Below are 17,731 nucleotides of genomic sequence, written 5' to 3'. Positions count from 1 at the left end.
AAGTGAAATGTACTATAAACATAAAATACACAGTTCAAGGACCCAGTAGTTTAAAAAGCATGCAATGTCTTTATCAATTACAGATGAATACTTTGGATTTACTGAGTCAAACAGAAGATATTATATAATACAAATTTATTAGTATCTTAATTATTTAATTTTAATTATTTAATTATTAAAATTAATGCCACTAAAATTATGATTATACAAATTGCTAAAGACTGTGTAAGAGAATTAATACACATTTCTGGGATACAGTTTCTAACTGTGGAATGTATGTTCTAGTCAATTTTATTTATGAAATCCATGTTAGAGAGTCAAAAATTTTTTCAACACAAAGCACTTCTTAATTTCAGACACAAGCTTCTAACTATTCCCATCCCCTGAAAATTGACCTCTTCTTCCTCATCATGAAATGCCTCCTGTGAACAGGAAGCAGAGCAGCTGTAATCGCACACAAACTATCTAAGTGGACAAAGTACACTACACTGCCTGTCCCAACATATGGGGGACAGCAGCTCACACTGGTAACCAGACACTGGTGCACTGCACTAAGGGCAGCATCTTCTCCAAGAACATCACAAATTAAAACAACTTAGAATACAAGAGCAAAGGAGCATCATCATTTCAAACTATGTTGCCTGGGTTGGAATCTACCTTAAAACATCAGATGTGGTCTTGGAGTCCAGAGGGTGTGGAACCCGTTGAGAATTCCTGGCAGGGAGAAGTTCATCCGACTGTGCTACAGAGATATGGTGATGTAGTGAAGCCTGGAGAAAGAGCAAATATCGTCACCTTCCAGGTCCAGACAACCACAGTGCAGAAGAGGGAGACCCCCGCTGCCCAAGCAGGGAGTTTGTAGAAGTGCAGGTTGGTTTATATCTGTGAAATCTAAGCTGCTCAGTAGCCCCCCAGCGTGGTCACAAATAAGTCCATATGTTAGAGGGGAAAACAAAGCAAACTTCCAGGGTTCTTTTTATTGTTTCATCCACCACAGTTTCTTTCTAGAAACAGTCAAACATCCACACAAAAAAAAACAGTATAATAAGGTCCCATGTGCTCATATCACAATTGCCACTATTTGTCACTTTTTGAGTTAGAAAATATCCCCTTGTGTTTATTTTAAAATAAAATTTCCCTTTGTTTATCTTAAAACAAAACCTAAATATTTTATCATTTTGCCTGCAAATAACTGAGTAGGTGTTTCTAACTGATAAAACCTTTTTTAATAAAAAAGAGTAATATCATACACAGGAAAAATTAACAATGATTCTTTAATATCATCAATACTCAACCCATGCACAATTTTCTCTGATAATCTCAAAAATGTTTTTTTTTTTTTTCTTTTAATAATGAGCCAACCTGTCTCTACATTGCAAATGATTAAGTCATGGGCCTCTTAAAGACTTAATCTGTAAAAGGCCCCACAGTCCAGATGTGAAGACTTAATCTGTAAAAGGCCCCACAGTCCAGATGTGCCTGGTTTCTATCTTGGTGGTTCTTTATAACATATTCTTCTATTTTCCAGATTTTGCATAAAACATAGTTGGATCCAGAGGGCTCAATCACTTCTGGGACTGGCAGGCAAGTATACTTCATAGCTGGGGCTGTATCCTTATAATCAGATCACATCAAAAGGCATCTAACGTTGGTTGTCTTGCTTGGAGTAGTACGCTCACAGGGTCAGGTGGTACCAGTACACTCTAGCCATTATAAAGGTGCACATTAGTTTGTCACCTAATGGATTTAGGATGGTTTACTTTATTAAATAACTAAAAAATATATAATATTTAAAGGTAATATATGAATACTTGATTCTTTCCCTTTATTTTCAGTTTTCAAACTAACAAGATGATGCTCTAATAGCTACGAAAGGTAACTACTATATATTTTTATTGTTTTTTTTTTTCACTACAACTATGAATTCAAGGATTTATTTCAATTTACTACTACTATTATTCTTTCTAATGATCTCACTGTCCTACTCTTGCCTTAGTGATTACACTGCAAGTTGGTTCCTGGGGCCTTTGGTATGACCTTAAAAACGTGTACGGGTGACATGAAGTGCCAGGCACATCTTCAATACTTCTTACTGCAGACCTGCAATCAGTCATTTTTTCAGGGAGCCCTGGCTCTTCTCAATTACAAATAGTATTTGGCACCATAAACCTGACAATAGAGGTGTCCACTGCTGCCAAGTGGTCACTGCTTGTAAGCTTTTTCAGTAGACACAGCTAAAAACTCTGCATGCTTTTTTAGACAGGAAAAATAAATAAATAAATCTAGATTAACACCAATAATTCTAATTCAAAATAAAAACAACATAGATTTTTTGTGTAGTTTTTTTTTTAATCTTACTTCTTGATTGCATGTTAAAGTCATTAGGAAAAGAAAATTGTGTGTTAAGTTTGTGATTTAACCTTCCATTGTTTCTTTGTGAGAATATAAGCAAGTATGTGTGTGTGCTGCGGTAATCTACAACTTGGGATGATCAAGCAGAAGCCGTCCTCATTTTGTTAAGGATAACTGATACCCCACAGCAGGGGTGCACGACAGCTGATCCAATCAGCCCCTTTACTGATAGGAATCTAGGTTCTTTTTTAATCTTTTACATATGTTTTTGTAATTTTTGCCAAAGTATCTTTGGGAAAGATTTGTAGAGGTACAACTGTGGTACCACAAGGGAAATCTGAAGGGCTGCTGCCATTCAGTCTTCACACCAAGGCCTTCTCCCCAAGGTCCCAGAAAGAAATACTGTCAGACCTTTGTTTTCTTGCCAACCTGTGAGCAAGAAGCTGATTTCATTTGTTCTTTCATAGCATCAGCAAATAGGAGATCTTTTGGTTTAGATCCAAAATGTGAGGGGTTTTGTTGTTTTGTTTTTAAAAAGCAAACTCTGGCCCTTCTCTAATGAAGAATGTTGACAGTTCATGGCAGGAGGAAGAGGACAACTAGTTACTAATACCTTCACTTGGAGCCATGCAATATGGACCTGGAGAAGGAGTGTCAAGCTGAACTACATGTCCCTCCTACCTTTATCCTTCAGGTCCCAACAAAGTATACTACTAGGATTAGTGTGGATTCATTTCTTTGTGATTATGACGAAAATATCCTTGGAGTAGAAGTGAGATGAGAGAAACAGAACAGAAAAGGACTATGGTGCCTGAGACAGAAATTTCTAATCAAAAGTGAATCTGAGCATGGATCACTCACTCCTCACAAACTTCAAATACAATGCGAAACCCACCTTTAGGAAGAGAGGGCACTGGTTCTGAGCCTGGGGACATGATGACCAAAACCACTGGGGGAGATTCTCAGCTTTGGCAGTTGACACAAAATACCCAAGGGCCAAGGGCTGCTGCTTGAGCTCCTCTGGTGCCTCTCTCGAGAGAAGACGCTCACCCTGGCTCTGAAAAACAAGATTCCAAAAGCACAGTCAGCATTTGTCATGAAGTTTAAAAAAAATCAAGTTTCATCAATTCACTCCAGACACTGTGGTGACTAATCCCTGCCTGGTGGTATCTCACACAAAATGCCCTGGTGACTGAGACAGGTAAACAGGGAAGGCACTGTCTCTGTGGCACAGCAGTCAACCGACAAGAACTACAATTCGGCAGAAGGTGCCAGCAAACTGTGATCATCAGTCAAGTAAGCCCAGATTTACTTGCTCTGGCTTTTTTTCCCCTACAAAATGCAGAATCTGCTCCATGGAATTATTATGCAACAAACTGAAACGGAAAGACTGCAGCCTCTGCCAGCTGAGCTCGGCTCTGCGTCCATGGGCTCTTTTTACCAGAAACCACAAAAAATGTAGGCGAGCACTTGACCACGCAGCTCCACAAACCTCCAACAGGACAATGGCAACAAACCAGAGTCTACATGGCAGCGAGAGCACTGGCTGCCCACTGTGAGACGCTCTCATGGGAAAGCTGTGTTGTAATTTGTAGTAACTTGTAGGCATAGTGAGCTCTGTGAGAGGCTCACTATGCCTTTCTGCAGCCAATGTCCTCATCACCTTTAATTCTTTCAGCTAGCTTTAGGAACTAAAACTGTGCCTCTAGTGTAAGCAATTTTAGGGTGATAAATTTGTTTTGAGGTAGGAAGAGATCCTTCATCATCAAATTGTATCAATTCTGAGTGGGTTAAAAAATAAAAACTTACTGCCACCTTGAACACATGCTTTCCTATTGTGATGTCTTCATTGCTTATCAAAGAGTATTTACTGGTTTAGAAAAAGGGAAAGCTAAAAGCATCATGGAGGTCAGCTGGCTGCAGGAGCTTAGAACTGAAAAAGGCCACCCGACTAGCTTCAGAACTATGTTGTTTAAACCGACATTCAATTAAAGACTTTAGGACTTGAGGCTCCAACAAATGAGAAAAATACAACACACCTCCGTTTCTTACAAAAGAAATATCACGTTTCAATGATTAGTTGTTTGCTATTGGATAAACTGAATGACAATGTGTATGGAAAGCAGATGCTGTTATTTCCATCTCACAGATGAGGTAACTAAGACTAAGAGAGGCAGAGCAGGCTTGCCCAAGACCACAGGGCAGGTATCGGTAGAGCCGCAGCACAGAGCTGTCTTCTCCAGACTCAGGATCCGTGTTCTGAGCTGCCAGGTCTCCTGCCTCCACAATTTGCAGAAATCCTCATTTAAAATCATCCAGTACAAATTTTGTGTTTAGGGTTCTTATTACAAGAATCTTCTATGAACAAGCGAGTTGTTTTTAACTTGCAAATAACTAACTACAAAGAAAACAAAGACATTTAAAAATTGCTTCCTTCCAGGAGAGGTTAGAGGGACAGATAGTAACATGAGGACACTGAGGTGTCCTTCCCTGGTTTCACCTGCTCTGCGACTAAACTGAGCTTTAAATCCTCATCATTCTCTTGACCATCCTTCAATGATTTCAGTGTTGGCAACACAAGTTCCACTGACAGAAACCTAATTCCTTTAAGTCCATTTTTGTGTCTTAAAAAAATGTGCGCTGGGCTGCTTATACTTGTTCAGCCTAAGATACTAAACATGACTATTTTTCTTAATCTCATAGCATTTTAAATAAAAAATACAGTTTAGTGATGAGGCATGAACCATCTAGATGTGAAACAAAGTGAACAGGAGCTAACAGAACCTTTTACTTTTGAACACTGTAACCTTCACCTTTTGAACTTAACTGTCAATCTGCCTCCAAGAGTCCTGGGATATTGAAGATGAAATTAGCCGCAAGTTTGGTTTTGTCCTTAATACTATGGCATTAACCTGGACATTTCTGTAAAATCAGCCTCCTGGTGGCTCCTGCCACCCCTGCAGGTTAACTACAGATAAGAGCAAGACAGACAGGCTCCTTGCAAAACAAGCAACCATTAACAATGTGCTCCTCAATGAACATTTAACTGTGGATGTTAAATAAACAGGGCTGTGTCCTCTTGAAAGTCACTATTTTGAGAGAAAAGTAAAAATACTTTTAAAATAAGAGAGAAGTAGCAAGCAAACAAAACTATTTTTTTTCTAAAACACAACTGCCTAAAATCCCCTCTTTGGGCTGGGGCTGTAGCTCAGTAGTAGAGTGCTGCTTGGCCTGGTTTCATCTCCATCACCCTAAGAACAAAATGAAACATACACAAACCCACAAAAACATCCTGCATCTGCAGTAGGACCATTCTTTTTACAAAATTATGCATCATAAACAATACATTTCTTTCAAATTCCTGCTTTCTATGCAAAATAGAACTAGAGAGTTATTTTCCCACTCTTATTTCTCTGGCAGAGAGCTAGACCATCAGGAAGAAAGGTATATATAGTAAAAGGATAATCATATGTCACAAGGATTATTCTCCTGAGGGTTCAGGTAGTTTAAACAACCTCCTTCCAATCGCCCTTACCCGACTGTGCTGGAAGTGAGAGCCCACACCAATTCCAGAAGGAGAGCCTGGGGAGGGAACTGGGGAGGAGTTGGGAGAGGAATGGAGGTTCCCAGTCATTAATATGCCAATGTCATTGTCCATATCATCTGGGAATGGAAGGTCAACAAACATATCATCTAGAGGAGGAGAAGGAAAAATATAAAAATTAAAAAGATGCCATATCCCCAACTTAACCAACATCATGTTTTATGAACCTATGATTAATGGCCACATGTCGTTAACACATTACTAAGAGCTAATGACTGCATGCCTGGTGCTGCAAATGGTGGTTTCATTCTGTTCTCCCCAGTGACCTCCTGACATGGAGTTATTAACAGAATAGAGGAAAAAAGCACACAAAGCCCCACAACTCTGTGTAGCCTCCAAAGGTACATGAAAATATAGTAAAACAGTTAAAGAAGCAATTTAATTATTACAGTTAAAGTTGGCATCATTAAGAACACAGTAAACTACCATCTATGCATCTAGTTAGCAGCCAAAACACTGAAGGCTGAATGAATGCACATTCACAGGTGTGAACTTGCCCCGAAACAGGAGGAGGCATCCTCCAAGAGCAGATCAAAGCACCAGGCTTTCATTAAGAATTTCCCTCCCACATCGTAAAAGTAAGGTGCACTCAAAAAAAAAAAAAAAAAAAGGAAAGTGTAAAAAGGAAAAAAACAATTACCCATAACCCAAACAGCATGAAGATTTTTGTTATGATCTTTCCCTTTTTTCATGTTTTTGTTATTTTACTGTGATCATGCTACATATAAAATCTGATATCCTTCCTTATCCCCCATTTAACATGAGTAAATGCTGCCACCTATTAAAAAACAACTCTTTAAAAATTGTATAAGTTAATGCTTAATACTGAGCATTTCACAGTTCAAAAATAGATTTTAACAAATGCTATAATAGATATTCAAACCAAAAGCAATCCCTTAAGACTAATCAAATTAGATTCCCAAGGACTAGAGGAAGGAAGGCACTACCTTCATATTGCCTTGTACTTCAACATTTAAAAGCAGATCAACAAATATTTATTTAAAGAATGGCACCACGTGCAAGGCATTATCAGGCAATTATTTTTGCCTTTAATGAAAAACAGAGGAAAATTAATTACCCAACTGAGGAAAAGTCTTTATTTGGTCTTAATAATAATGGGGACAAATTGAAGCTCTAAAACCAAAAAGATCCTCAACCCTCCAATCCTAGTACTATTTCATGTGTTCTTCACTACACCACAGAACTACCTGCAGCAGCACGGTACCTCCATATTCTAACTCTGTGCCATGTTGATAGAAGGGTCTCTAACTGGTTACAAAGAGGCCTCCACTCACCATTGTTAGGGCTGAACCCATCCTCGTTGGGATAGTTTGCTGGAGCCACCTGGATGGTTGATGATGTTGGGAACACCAAGATGTGTGTACAAGACGCGTCTTGAGGGGTATTCAGCTGAGAAGACTGCATGTTCAGTGCAGTACTTCGGCCAAAAACAGAGCCCATTGTGACAGCATCTTTAAAAAAAAAAAAAAGAATTTTTTGTCAGTTCCCTTCAGCAGCAGTGAACATCCCTGGAATGAGGTTCTCAGAGGGCCTGAAGGGGAGTGGTTTCAGTTTAGTGCAAATATCACACATTTAGAGTTGGACCCAATTGTTAAAATATTTTCAAAGAATTTAACACAGAGCACACAGCTATCACACACCCACCTCATTTAACACTGAAAATTTTAAGATAAAACTGGATTGAGTCCAGCTAATATTTTTTTAAATTACTTATGTAGTATTTCTACTAATATAAATCTCCAGTTTTTCTTCTCCTATGGTTGCTCACAATAAAGTATGTCTCCTAAATGATAACAATCCCATAAAAATGGTACCATTTAAATAAGAAATGCTGTAAGTAACAGACACCGAATGCTTGCTTACCACATGCCAACTTTTATAGTAACCTCTATGTACTAACTATTACCCCCATTTTATAGATAAGGACAGAAGCACAATGAAGTTATGTCACTTTCCAAGTGGTGCAGGCAACAGAGGTAACTAGGGGTGGGCAATAGTCCTTAATCATGGCTCTAAGAGCTCTCCCTCAGATCCAGACTTGCACCTCTCCCCCAAATTGTGGTCAGCAAAGACAATAAAATCACAAACCATTACCCTTGGAAGAGATCAAATGGTTTCCATGACTGAGCTCAAAGTACAATATTCTCTTACAGAGATATAATAATAGTGAGATATTCTACACGTGCCTGTGATTTAAGTTTGAATGAACCAAACTGATGTAATACCTAATTAATGAAACTGACAAAAGGAAATTTACCTGGCATCACTACAAAGGACCCCTGGGGCTCCATGGCAACCAGGCAGGCACTAAGGATAGAAGGAGAGTCTGCGGCAGAGATTCCACACATCCGGCACACATCCTTGAGCTGTTTGCTGATTGTCTGTAGTGAACATTCTCCAAGGAGGATACTCCAATCTGAAGTCAAATATCATAGTTATAATACAGTCTTCATAAACACACACTGGTATGAGGTCTGAACTTTTTGGCAATATTATTTGGAAATTGAATTTCCATGACTAGACCCTAAAGGGAACATGTCTCTCCATATTCCCTTCCATTTTCAGTTCCTCTCCTTACCTCCTTACTACAAAGAAAATGTTACTTGAGTTCTATTATACCTTATTAACTCAGAAACAAAGGTCTACTATACTGGAGGCTGAAGTCATGTCTGAAATGACCCTTGAGAGTCCCATAAAGACCGTGGTAGATTTAGACACTTATAATGCCTTCTGATGATGAAGTTAGTGTTAAGATTGTTCTAGCCCTTCTCCTCCTTTCCCCCAGTTTATCAGTACTTTTCTTTGGATGACAGCAGAGCTGGGGGAGCCTCACTTCTGTTTACTACCCGAGGTTGGTTATTAATTCCACAAAAGGCAAGCAGCAGCAGAAACTAAGTGAACCTTTTTTAAAACATCCAAAGGACCTCACAAACAACTTGTGAGAGTGCAGTTTTCCAGTGGTGCCAAAGTGATAGTTAAAACTGAAAGCTGGAAGCACGACTTGTGACATTTGTGTACTGCTTCTGAACAAAAGCATTGTGCTCAATCAGAACACTCTTGCAGGTATGTTACTCTGGGAGGTGAAAGTCACTTGGTCCTCTCTTTTGACCTCTACAATACCCATGAACTATGCACTACTCTTGTGTAGCAAACTGCTGTCACGTCACAGCCCACTGATCAAATGCCACTTCACTGCAGGCTTCTCAACTGCACGTTTTTTTCAGACAAGCTGAATAGAAAAATGTTTTCATATTCCTAAGGAACCTCAATCTGAAATGGGTGAAATAAAGGTGTCCAGGAACATGAAGAATGTATGTTTTAAAACTGTCCGAAATCAGACAGGTGTGAGCTTTGCATCTCAAACCAAACAAGAAGGTAAAGGCAGGGTGAATGCTTCATCATAAGCACTCTGGAGATAATAGAAATTGATAAAGCGGAATCAAAAGTCCAAAGGCTGTGATCTGGCAGTGCCACAGAAATGGAGGGAGATGGATCCACAAAGGAGGGAGACAGAGATGAATAAACAGATCTGCACGTGGGGTTCACCGGTGTTTCTGTTACCGAGAGTGTGCTTTCTATCAGTCTTTGGATGGGCTCCTCTAGTCATTTACGCCCCTCTCCTCTAAGAGAGAAGAAACAAGAGTGTGCCCCCTTTGAAAATCATGCCAGGAACAGAGATGGCCTTAATCATTTTCCAAAACACTAAGTGACTAGACTACATTATTATCCCCACTTTTTCTTTTCTATTATATGCTAACCTTCCCCAAGGATTAAGAATAGCTCAAAGCCTTTAAGAAATAAGATTAACTAAAAAGCAGAGTACGGAGGAAGATAGGAAATCTGACAGAAATGAAATGATGAATCCCTGAATGTATTAACCTTCAGGCTACTGATATTAGATTCATTATGATATTCCTTAACAAATGAAAAAGGTATATTTCCTATTGGTCTCTAGTTTCACAATATTACTCAAATAACTTCATGTGTAATTGATGCTTAAGAATAATACATATTATGCAATATTTGTATAAACTTACACAAACCCTGAAAATTAACTTCAAATGCAATGTTCATTGTAGTCAATGAGTTACACTTATTTCTACCTATATCAGTGGTGTTTTATTTCAGGGATCCACGAATATCTGAAATCAATTTCCCGTAAAGAAATATCTTAGATGCTTAATGCAGGGGTCAGCATACTGTGGTCTGCAGGTCAAATCCTGCCACTACCTATTTTTGTAAATAAAGTTTTATTAACACAGTCACCTCCATTAATGTAGGCATTTTCTATGGCTGCTTTGATGTTACAACAGCAGAGCTGAGCAGCTGCAACAGTGACCATCTCACCTACAAAGTGCAAAATGTTTACTCTGACCCTCTGCTGGCTCTAATGTACTTGCATGCAGGAAACCACTAAGCTAATTTGTGATGTAAGTTTTGCTTTGGTGCAGTCTTCAGAAAAAAATTTCCATCAATAATCATATACAAAACTTCTTATAAATGTGTCATTAATTAATAAGGTTTTTAAGTATCTGTCAAGGCCTATTCGTATTACTCCTGTAAACACTATGTAAGTAGCTACACAAATGAGGACAGTGCGTGAGCTCGGCTTGTGCCAGGCAAGGCAGCTGCTAGGGGTTGGTTGTGCATTAGGCAAAGTTACTTTTAGTACTTCTTGACTGTTATGCTTTTAATAAGGAATACAAGCAGAGGAAGATGTATTGGGGATACAACTAAAAAAGAAAAATCTGTTCTTTTTATCTTCCAGACTGAAAAATACCAGGCGTTGGCACTGGGAATAAAGACCTGCTCTTACTTGCTACTCTATGTCTTCCTGAAACAGGATTTTCTTGCTAATATGTCGCCAAAACAAACTAGAGAAACACAAAAATCACCATCTTCAGCCACCAAACAGATAAACTGAAGGAAATTTTTATATATGATTTCAACAATCACCTTTAATCTCTGATAGAAGATCTCTGATCTTTAAAATTGACTTGTTCATCTCACTGCCTCAGTATATAAATTGTTAGAAATTTAGATTTACTGAGCACATAACTTTTATACTATAATATAATAATAAGTTATAATAACTCACCATTTCTGTTTTATACTTGAAATTTTATTTGGAGAAATAATTTTGCTACTAAAGAAAAGTTTAAGGGCTGGGTTTGTGGCTCAGTAGTACAGCACTTGCCTCGCAAGTGTGAGGCACTGGGTTCAATCCTAGTACCACGTAAAAACAAAGACATTGAGTCCATATACAACTAAAAATATATTTTTAAAAAAAGAATTTAAAAACATGATACTTATACATGTAAATCAACCAAAAATATAATGTTTTAGTCTTACTACCAGCTTTAAATTTTTTCCTTTTTGCTTAAATTTTTTCCATCTGCTCAGCCCTTTCCGGTTTTTACATCCTGCTTCAGGAATTTCTCACCTTTAAGCTCCCCATGGCCAAGGCGCCCAAGTCTTCCAATCACAACTCTCCAGGGCAGCGATGTCATTTGCACAATGCCTATGCACCATTCCCACAGTTTCTGCAGTCCAATCTTACGTGCAGATACTTTACTCTTCCGGGACCTAAGAAAGAAAGAAATGGAGAAGAGGTCCCTGCATAAGTCAAAGTTACCACTTAATGAGACACACGCTGTAAAATTCCAAAGGACATATCCATGCTGTTTCCATTGCATTTAGATAGGAAAATGAGCTCAAGTCACATCTGATCAAAGATACAGCATTAATTTACACACAACACAGATATCAAGGCCTCTCACCTGTTTGGTAAAGCAATATTCACAACGCAGGTCTCTAATAACTCCCCATGGAGGTCAGTGCAGGAAGCCAAGAGCCAGCGCTGGTCATGGGATAGACAATAGCCCACAAAGAGCACATTGTACTTCTGGCTGGCCTCACCAAAGTTCTCTCCCAGCTCTGTCTGCTTTGATTTGTCTTTGATTGGGGCCAATATAAAGGGAGGGGAGTAAAGCTGGATTGGGCTGGGCCGCTGAAATCAAGATCAAAATCAGTTTCAATACAAAGTCACCCAATGTAATGTTTACAACAAAACCCAGAATAAGACTGAGGGAAACCAACAGGGACAAATGGTGATGATGACAGACTGTTTCCCACCCCTGCTCCAGTACTACACATGTAAACAGTAATGTTCACACAGATGACAAAAAGACTGTTTAAATGATATAAGGTAGGAAACCGAACCAACCTAATATTTTCTTATTAAAAGAAATGACTATTTTGGAAAGTAAACTGGACTAATTTCATTAGTTGTTAGGAAAGTGGAAATTGAAACCACAATGAGATAACCCTACATACATCAGCCAGAATGTTTGAATAAAAAAGGCAGAAAATACCATGTTTGGTGAGAATTCAGAGCTTTTACACATTGCCCCTCTGTGACTCAATAAAAGCATATATGTGTCTCCCAAGAACAGGTGTCATAATATTCCTAACAGTATTAATCATAAAAGCTCCAAGTTGAAAACAACCTAAATACCCATCAACAGTAAAATGGATGACAAATTGTGTTACAGTCACATAATCAGAATATTAAACAGCAAAGATAATGAAAAAAAACACAACAACAAACAACAAAAATGGATAAATCTCAACACTGAGTGCAGGAAGCCAGACACGAAAGAATATAAACTGTATGTAAAGTCAAAAACAGTCTATGCTGGTAGAAGTCAGAATAGTACCATCAGTGACTACAAAGGGACACTAAGGAGCTTCTGTTGCTGGTTACACTTTTGTTTCATGTGCTTGTTATGTGACATTTTTTACTGGAAATTCACCAAGCAGCAGTACACATATATTTTAATAATAGGCATATGTGTGAAAAGGAAATTTTAGAAATCCAAACCATTAGCTGTTACCCAAGACAAATATTTTAGAAAACTAGACAAAATGTAATTGACATCATTTTTTTAACAGCTATCATATACACATTGCTATTTAATAAATTGCAACAGGAGTAAGAAAATGTTTATAAAGGACCAGATAGTAAAGATTATATTTTAGGGGTCTCTGCATATACTCTTGTCTTTTTATAAATGGAAAAATAATTTTTACCTGGTTTGTTATACAAGTACAGGGGTAGGCCAGATCTGACCCACAGCCATAGTTACTGATTCCTGAACTGTCAGCAGGAAGCATAGTAGTTAACAGAAAAACACGATTTTAAAGATAAAGGAGGCTTTAGAAATAATCTAATCCAAAGTATTCATTTTAGGGTTCAAAAACTCAGGCCAAGAGATACTCAATGATTTCCTCAAAGTTGTAAAACCAACCCACCACTATTCCATTCACTTTCTATATGACCCAGAAATTGGACTCTAACATACTTATTAAAAGAACTGAAAACACATGTCCACACAAAATCTTTGTACAAAAGTTTGTGACAGCATTATTCACAATAGTCAAAAAGTGGAAACAATACAAATGTCTACCAGCTACTGGAGAGATAAATAAAATATGGTATAACCATCCCACGGAATATTATTTAACCATGAAATGATTCATGCTATAACATGGAGCCTTATAAAAACTATGCTAAATGAAAGAGGCCAAATATTTAAAAAATCACATATTATATGATTTTATTTATATGAAATGTCCAGAACAGGCACTCAAGAGAGACAGAGGTAGATTAGTGACTGCCAGGAGCTGAGGGGAGGGAAAAGAGGGATGATTGTGAGGAGTAGAATTTTCTTCAGGATTGACAAAAATGTTCTAAAAATCAGATAGAAGTGATGGCTGTATAAATTTGTGATTATATTAAAATCACTGAACTACACAATTTAAAAAGGTGAATTTATCTCCATAAAGCTGTTATTAAAAAAAAAAAAGGTCCAAGTGAGGTTGTTTGAAAGTCTGACATAAAACAAAAGGTTAAATGTCAAATATTTTAGCTGCAATAGACAGCTTGTGGTAAATAATTAGGTAAAATATGATTCCCAAACAGTGTTTTAAGATACTATATATCTCATTGTTATTATTATTTTTAATATTTTTAGTTATACATGAACACAATATCTTTATTTTGTTTATTCGTTTTTATGTGGTGCTGAGGATCGAACCCAATGCCTCATATGCACGAGGCAAGCGCTCTGCCACTGAGCCACAGCCCAGTCCATAAGATTCTATATATAAATCTTAATTGATAGTTACTGCATATATTTATCTTGTGAATTCTAAAACATGTAGACAACATGTGATGATCAGGCCAGAGTAACTGGTACATCCATCACCTCAAACTGTTACTTTGTGTTGAGAACATTCAGAATCCTGTCTACTACTACCAAATTGTTTTTATGATGCTAAATATTACATAAGAAAACGAAAGTGATACTAGCTATAGTATCGAAACTTGCATATAAATACGAAGTACACGCTTTCTTATGTGACAAGGTGCTTGCATGTGCTACCCCAGGGAATCAGCACTGCATGTAGCAGGGGCCCGGCTGTTCCCTTCACTGCTGCCCCCTGTCTTGGCAGGAAGGCAGCACCTGGCACAGAGCAGATGCTCAATGGCTGAAGCGAGGGAAGCACAGTGCTCCATCCGGACAGGCCACCAACTGACCAACTGACCATGACTCACATACAGGAACTCACACACCTTGGCAAACATTTACAAAATGTGGTGCTTCTGTTTTTAAAAGAAAATAGACTTATTTCAAATAAAATAGGCTTATTTCTCTTTTCCCACTGAAAGGAATGGGGGGAGGCATGTTACTTGAAGTCTGTTTGCCACTTATTTTAAACTAAGCCTCACTTTGTCTCAAGAGCCCCTGATGATGTTCTGATAAAGTATATTATAATCTTTAAAAATGTTATATGATGCCTTGGGATATATTAATAGTAGGCAGCCCGCCTCTCTTTAATCTCCACTACAGAATACACAACACTATTAGTTATTACTTGACCTGTGATCACTTCTCAAAGCATCAAGAAATGACTGCATCTGAATTCTTTACCTCCTCAAGGAGGTAAAGAACAGAAAGATCCCACATTTATAAAGAAAAACATCAATTCATAATTTCAGGAGACAAAGAAACAAAGATAAAATTTTAAATTCTCGAAAAAGCTAATAGAATAGATGAACGAACTGCTCACAAAAATGAAAAATTCAAACTCCAAGACTAAACTAAACTGAAAATGCCAAAAATAGAAACTGTATTTAACACCAGACTGAATGTAGGTCATCAGCTGAGCAGCTTTCTCCCCTGGGACTAGGCTGACCTGAACCAAGTTCCAATACAGTATTAACTACTTGAATCATTTCTCACTTCCAAGCTTTAGCATCCTGTGCAGTTTTCCAGAAACATTTTTTTTTTTTTCCAGAAACATGTTTTTTAAAAGGTCTCTTAAGGCGAAGAGGTTTTTGTTGGCTTTTATTAATGGGTTTTCTTTTATGCCATGAGATTGTGGGAATTGGTTTTTAAACCTTTGATAAAGCTAAACACTGCCTTAGACACACATTTTCAAGATAAAGAATGAGAAAAACAAGGGGAGCATAAGATTTTTGTTTAAGAGATATTTTGGCTGGGTGTGGTGGTGGACATCTGTAACCCTAGCTACTCAGAAGGCTGAGGCAGAAAGATTTCAAGTTTGAGGCAGCCCTGGGAAACTCAGCAAAATCTTGCCACACACAAAAAAAAAAAAAAAAAAAAAAAAAGACATATTTGGCTTTATATTTTAAAATTCCCTTAAAGGTATGTTATCTATGGGATGTAGACCCAAGAAGATGCGAGGGAAAAGCATTCATTTCCCAACAGCACGAGATGAGGAATAATAAAGTTGGGACTCTGGGAGAGCACATCTCAGAAAGTGAGGTGCTCTCACACAGTGAATACACAGATCACTGCTGCCTCAGACATGAGTCAGATCAAAGGAGAGCAGAGAATCTGTAACATAAGACAGTTTAGTGAGAACAATAAGAAACAAAATAAATTTAGGAAATTTGAACATTAGTACCTAAAAGTGATAAGTATATTATTGCCTTAGATCTTAAGTGAAACAAAAAAGAGCTTGCTTATCTCTTCTCTCAAAATAATTTTAAAGTTCAGAGCAGTATTTGTTTTAACTTAACAATTAAAGAAACCTACCAACTCTTATATAAAGGTAGAAGACCAACCAAGCAACCAACAAATCTGTGCATCAGATAAGACATCCTCCTGGTTTGCATTTTTAGTACCAAAGCATTCTTTCTGCAAATTTCTGCCCTCCAATACTCACCTCAGGGTTCTTGAGGGTCATCTCAATGCTGGCTGCAGGCCCAAATCCTGTGAGGGATTTAATGTGGATCTGTGTAGGCAGAGGTCGCCTGCACTGGCAGTACACTGAAAATGCCATGGACTTCAAGTATTGAATGTAGAAAACTTGTTCATCCTTCACTGTCTGCAGCATGTACTGGCAAGGCACAATCTAAAACACAAACCAACCAACCCCAGGAGATTTACTATGTTTACAAGGCAGCTGAAAAGTGAAATGGCATGAATTTATTCTTTGATGTGGGGGAGGGACCTTGGCTTTAAACAATGTAAATGTCAACCATAAGACGATTAAATTCTAATTTCTTCCAGTGGCATAAAGTCCTATGTGACATGTAGGATTTTTTATAACATAATGTTACGAGCAGCAAATTATGTTGGCCAAGACATACTTTCACTTAGAAATTACCCTACTCCTACTTTTGGTATAAATTTTTGATTTGCTATTGCCATGGTTCCAAAATTTTAAAACTTGCATTTTATTATTTTTCTCATTTGTATAATGTATACACATAGCATGCATGGCATCTTTGGAATTACTGCTTAATCGTGTGTGAATGACGTTGAAACAATGAACAATTATCAACCTTCTATTTTGATCACCTAAACTTCAATCTTTTAATTCTATAGGATAACTTTCATTTTATGTGACAATAAAACAAAACCCAAAAGGAACAAATAAAAAATTTAAAAACAAAACCAAAGCTGGGTGCGGTGGCACACATCTGTAATCCCAGCAACTTGGTACTGAGATAGAAGGATCACAAGTTTGAGACCAGCCTCAGCAATTTGGCGAGGCCCTAAGTAACTTTGCAAGACCCTATCAAAAAATAAAAAATATGGAGATGTGGCTCAGAGGTAGACCATCAGTAGGTTCAATCCTCAGTAACATCACTACTACCACCAACAAAACAAAATAAAACAAAATAAACCCAATACACCCTAGGTCTCATTTTTCATCCATATAAAATATTTTTTACAAAATTATTTCACTATAAAACTAGCAAAGATGTAGTGAAAAGAAACATGCTTGCTTACTGCTAAAAGAAAGGTAAATAAGTTTTGGGGAAAGGAATCTGACAACATTTCTCATCATCTACAGCTAAGAATCCACTTTTAAAAAATGACCTAAAAATGTAAAAAGGGTGGGGGAAGATAAGACACAAACATGTTTACTTGGCTTTGTTTATAAATAAAAAAAGCAGAGATAAAGGTCTATCTACATAGGAATAGTTAAAGATGGAAAATATGTAGTCATTAAAAACAGGGGAGGCTCGGGTGGGCTCGGTAGTACAGCACTTGCCTAGCATGCTCAAGGCCCTTCTATCCCCAACACGGCAAAAAGAAAAGGTTACTGGTGTAAATTGTAGGGAACATGGAAAAATATTCATGAGTAATGCCTAGAAAAAGATTAAAAATTATATTAAAACCAGAATCTCAACCTTGTAAAAATGTAGGGGAA

The 17,731-nt window shown here is 37.7% G+C and overlaps 1 protein-coding gene across 4 annotated transcripts in view; it reads right to left on the bottom strand.

Moving 5' to 3' along the window:
- The window catches only part of Med13l (mediator complex subunit 13L), a 305,063-nt gene that overhangs the window by 7,703 nt on the left and 279,629 nt on the right, over positions 1 to 17,731 (bottom strand). For all 4 annotated transcript variants that reach the window (XM_046446238.2, XM_046446239.2, XM_058579892.1 and 1 more), the window contains 8 exons: positions 16,235 to 16,423; positions 11,758 to 11,987; positions 11,421 to 11,563; positions 8,235 to 8,393; positions 7,252 to 7,428; positions 5,888 to 6,045; positions 3,248 to 3,409; positions 658 to 770 (listed from right to left, as the gene is read on the bottom strand). In XM_046446238.2, coding sequence (XP_046302194.1) covers positions 658 to 770; positions 3,248 to 3,409; positions 5,888 to 6,045; positions 7,252 to 7,428; positions 8,235 to 8,393; positions 11,421 to 11,563; positions 11,758 to 11,987; positions 16,235 to 16,423 — 1,331 coding nt within the window. The remainder of the gene's footprint in view (positions 1 to 657; positions 771 to 3,247; positions 3,410 to 5,887; positions 6,046 to 7,251; positions 7,429 to 8,234; positions 8,394 to 11,420; positions 11,564 to 11,757; positions 11,988 to 16,234; positions 16,424 to 17,731) is intronic.

The sequence above is a fragment of the Marmota monax genome, unplaced genomic scaffold (genome assembly GCF_021218885.2).
Source record: "Marmota monax isolate L192 unplaced genomic scaffold, Marmota_monax_Labrador192_F-V1.1 WCK01_AAM20220418_F8-fsc00092, whole genome shotgun sequence".
Classification (NCBI taxonomy): domain Eukaryota; kingdom Metazoa; phylum Chordata; class Mammalia; order Rodentia; family Sciuridae; genus Marmota; species Marmota monax.
This window is presented reverse-complemented; position numbering and strand designations above follow the sequence as displayed.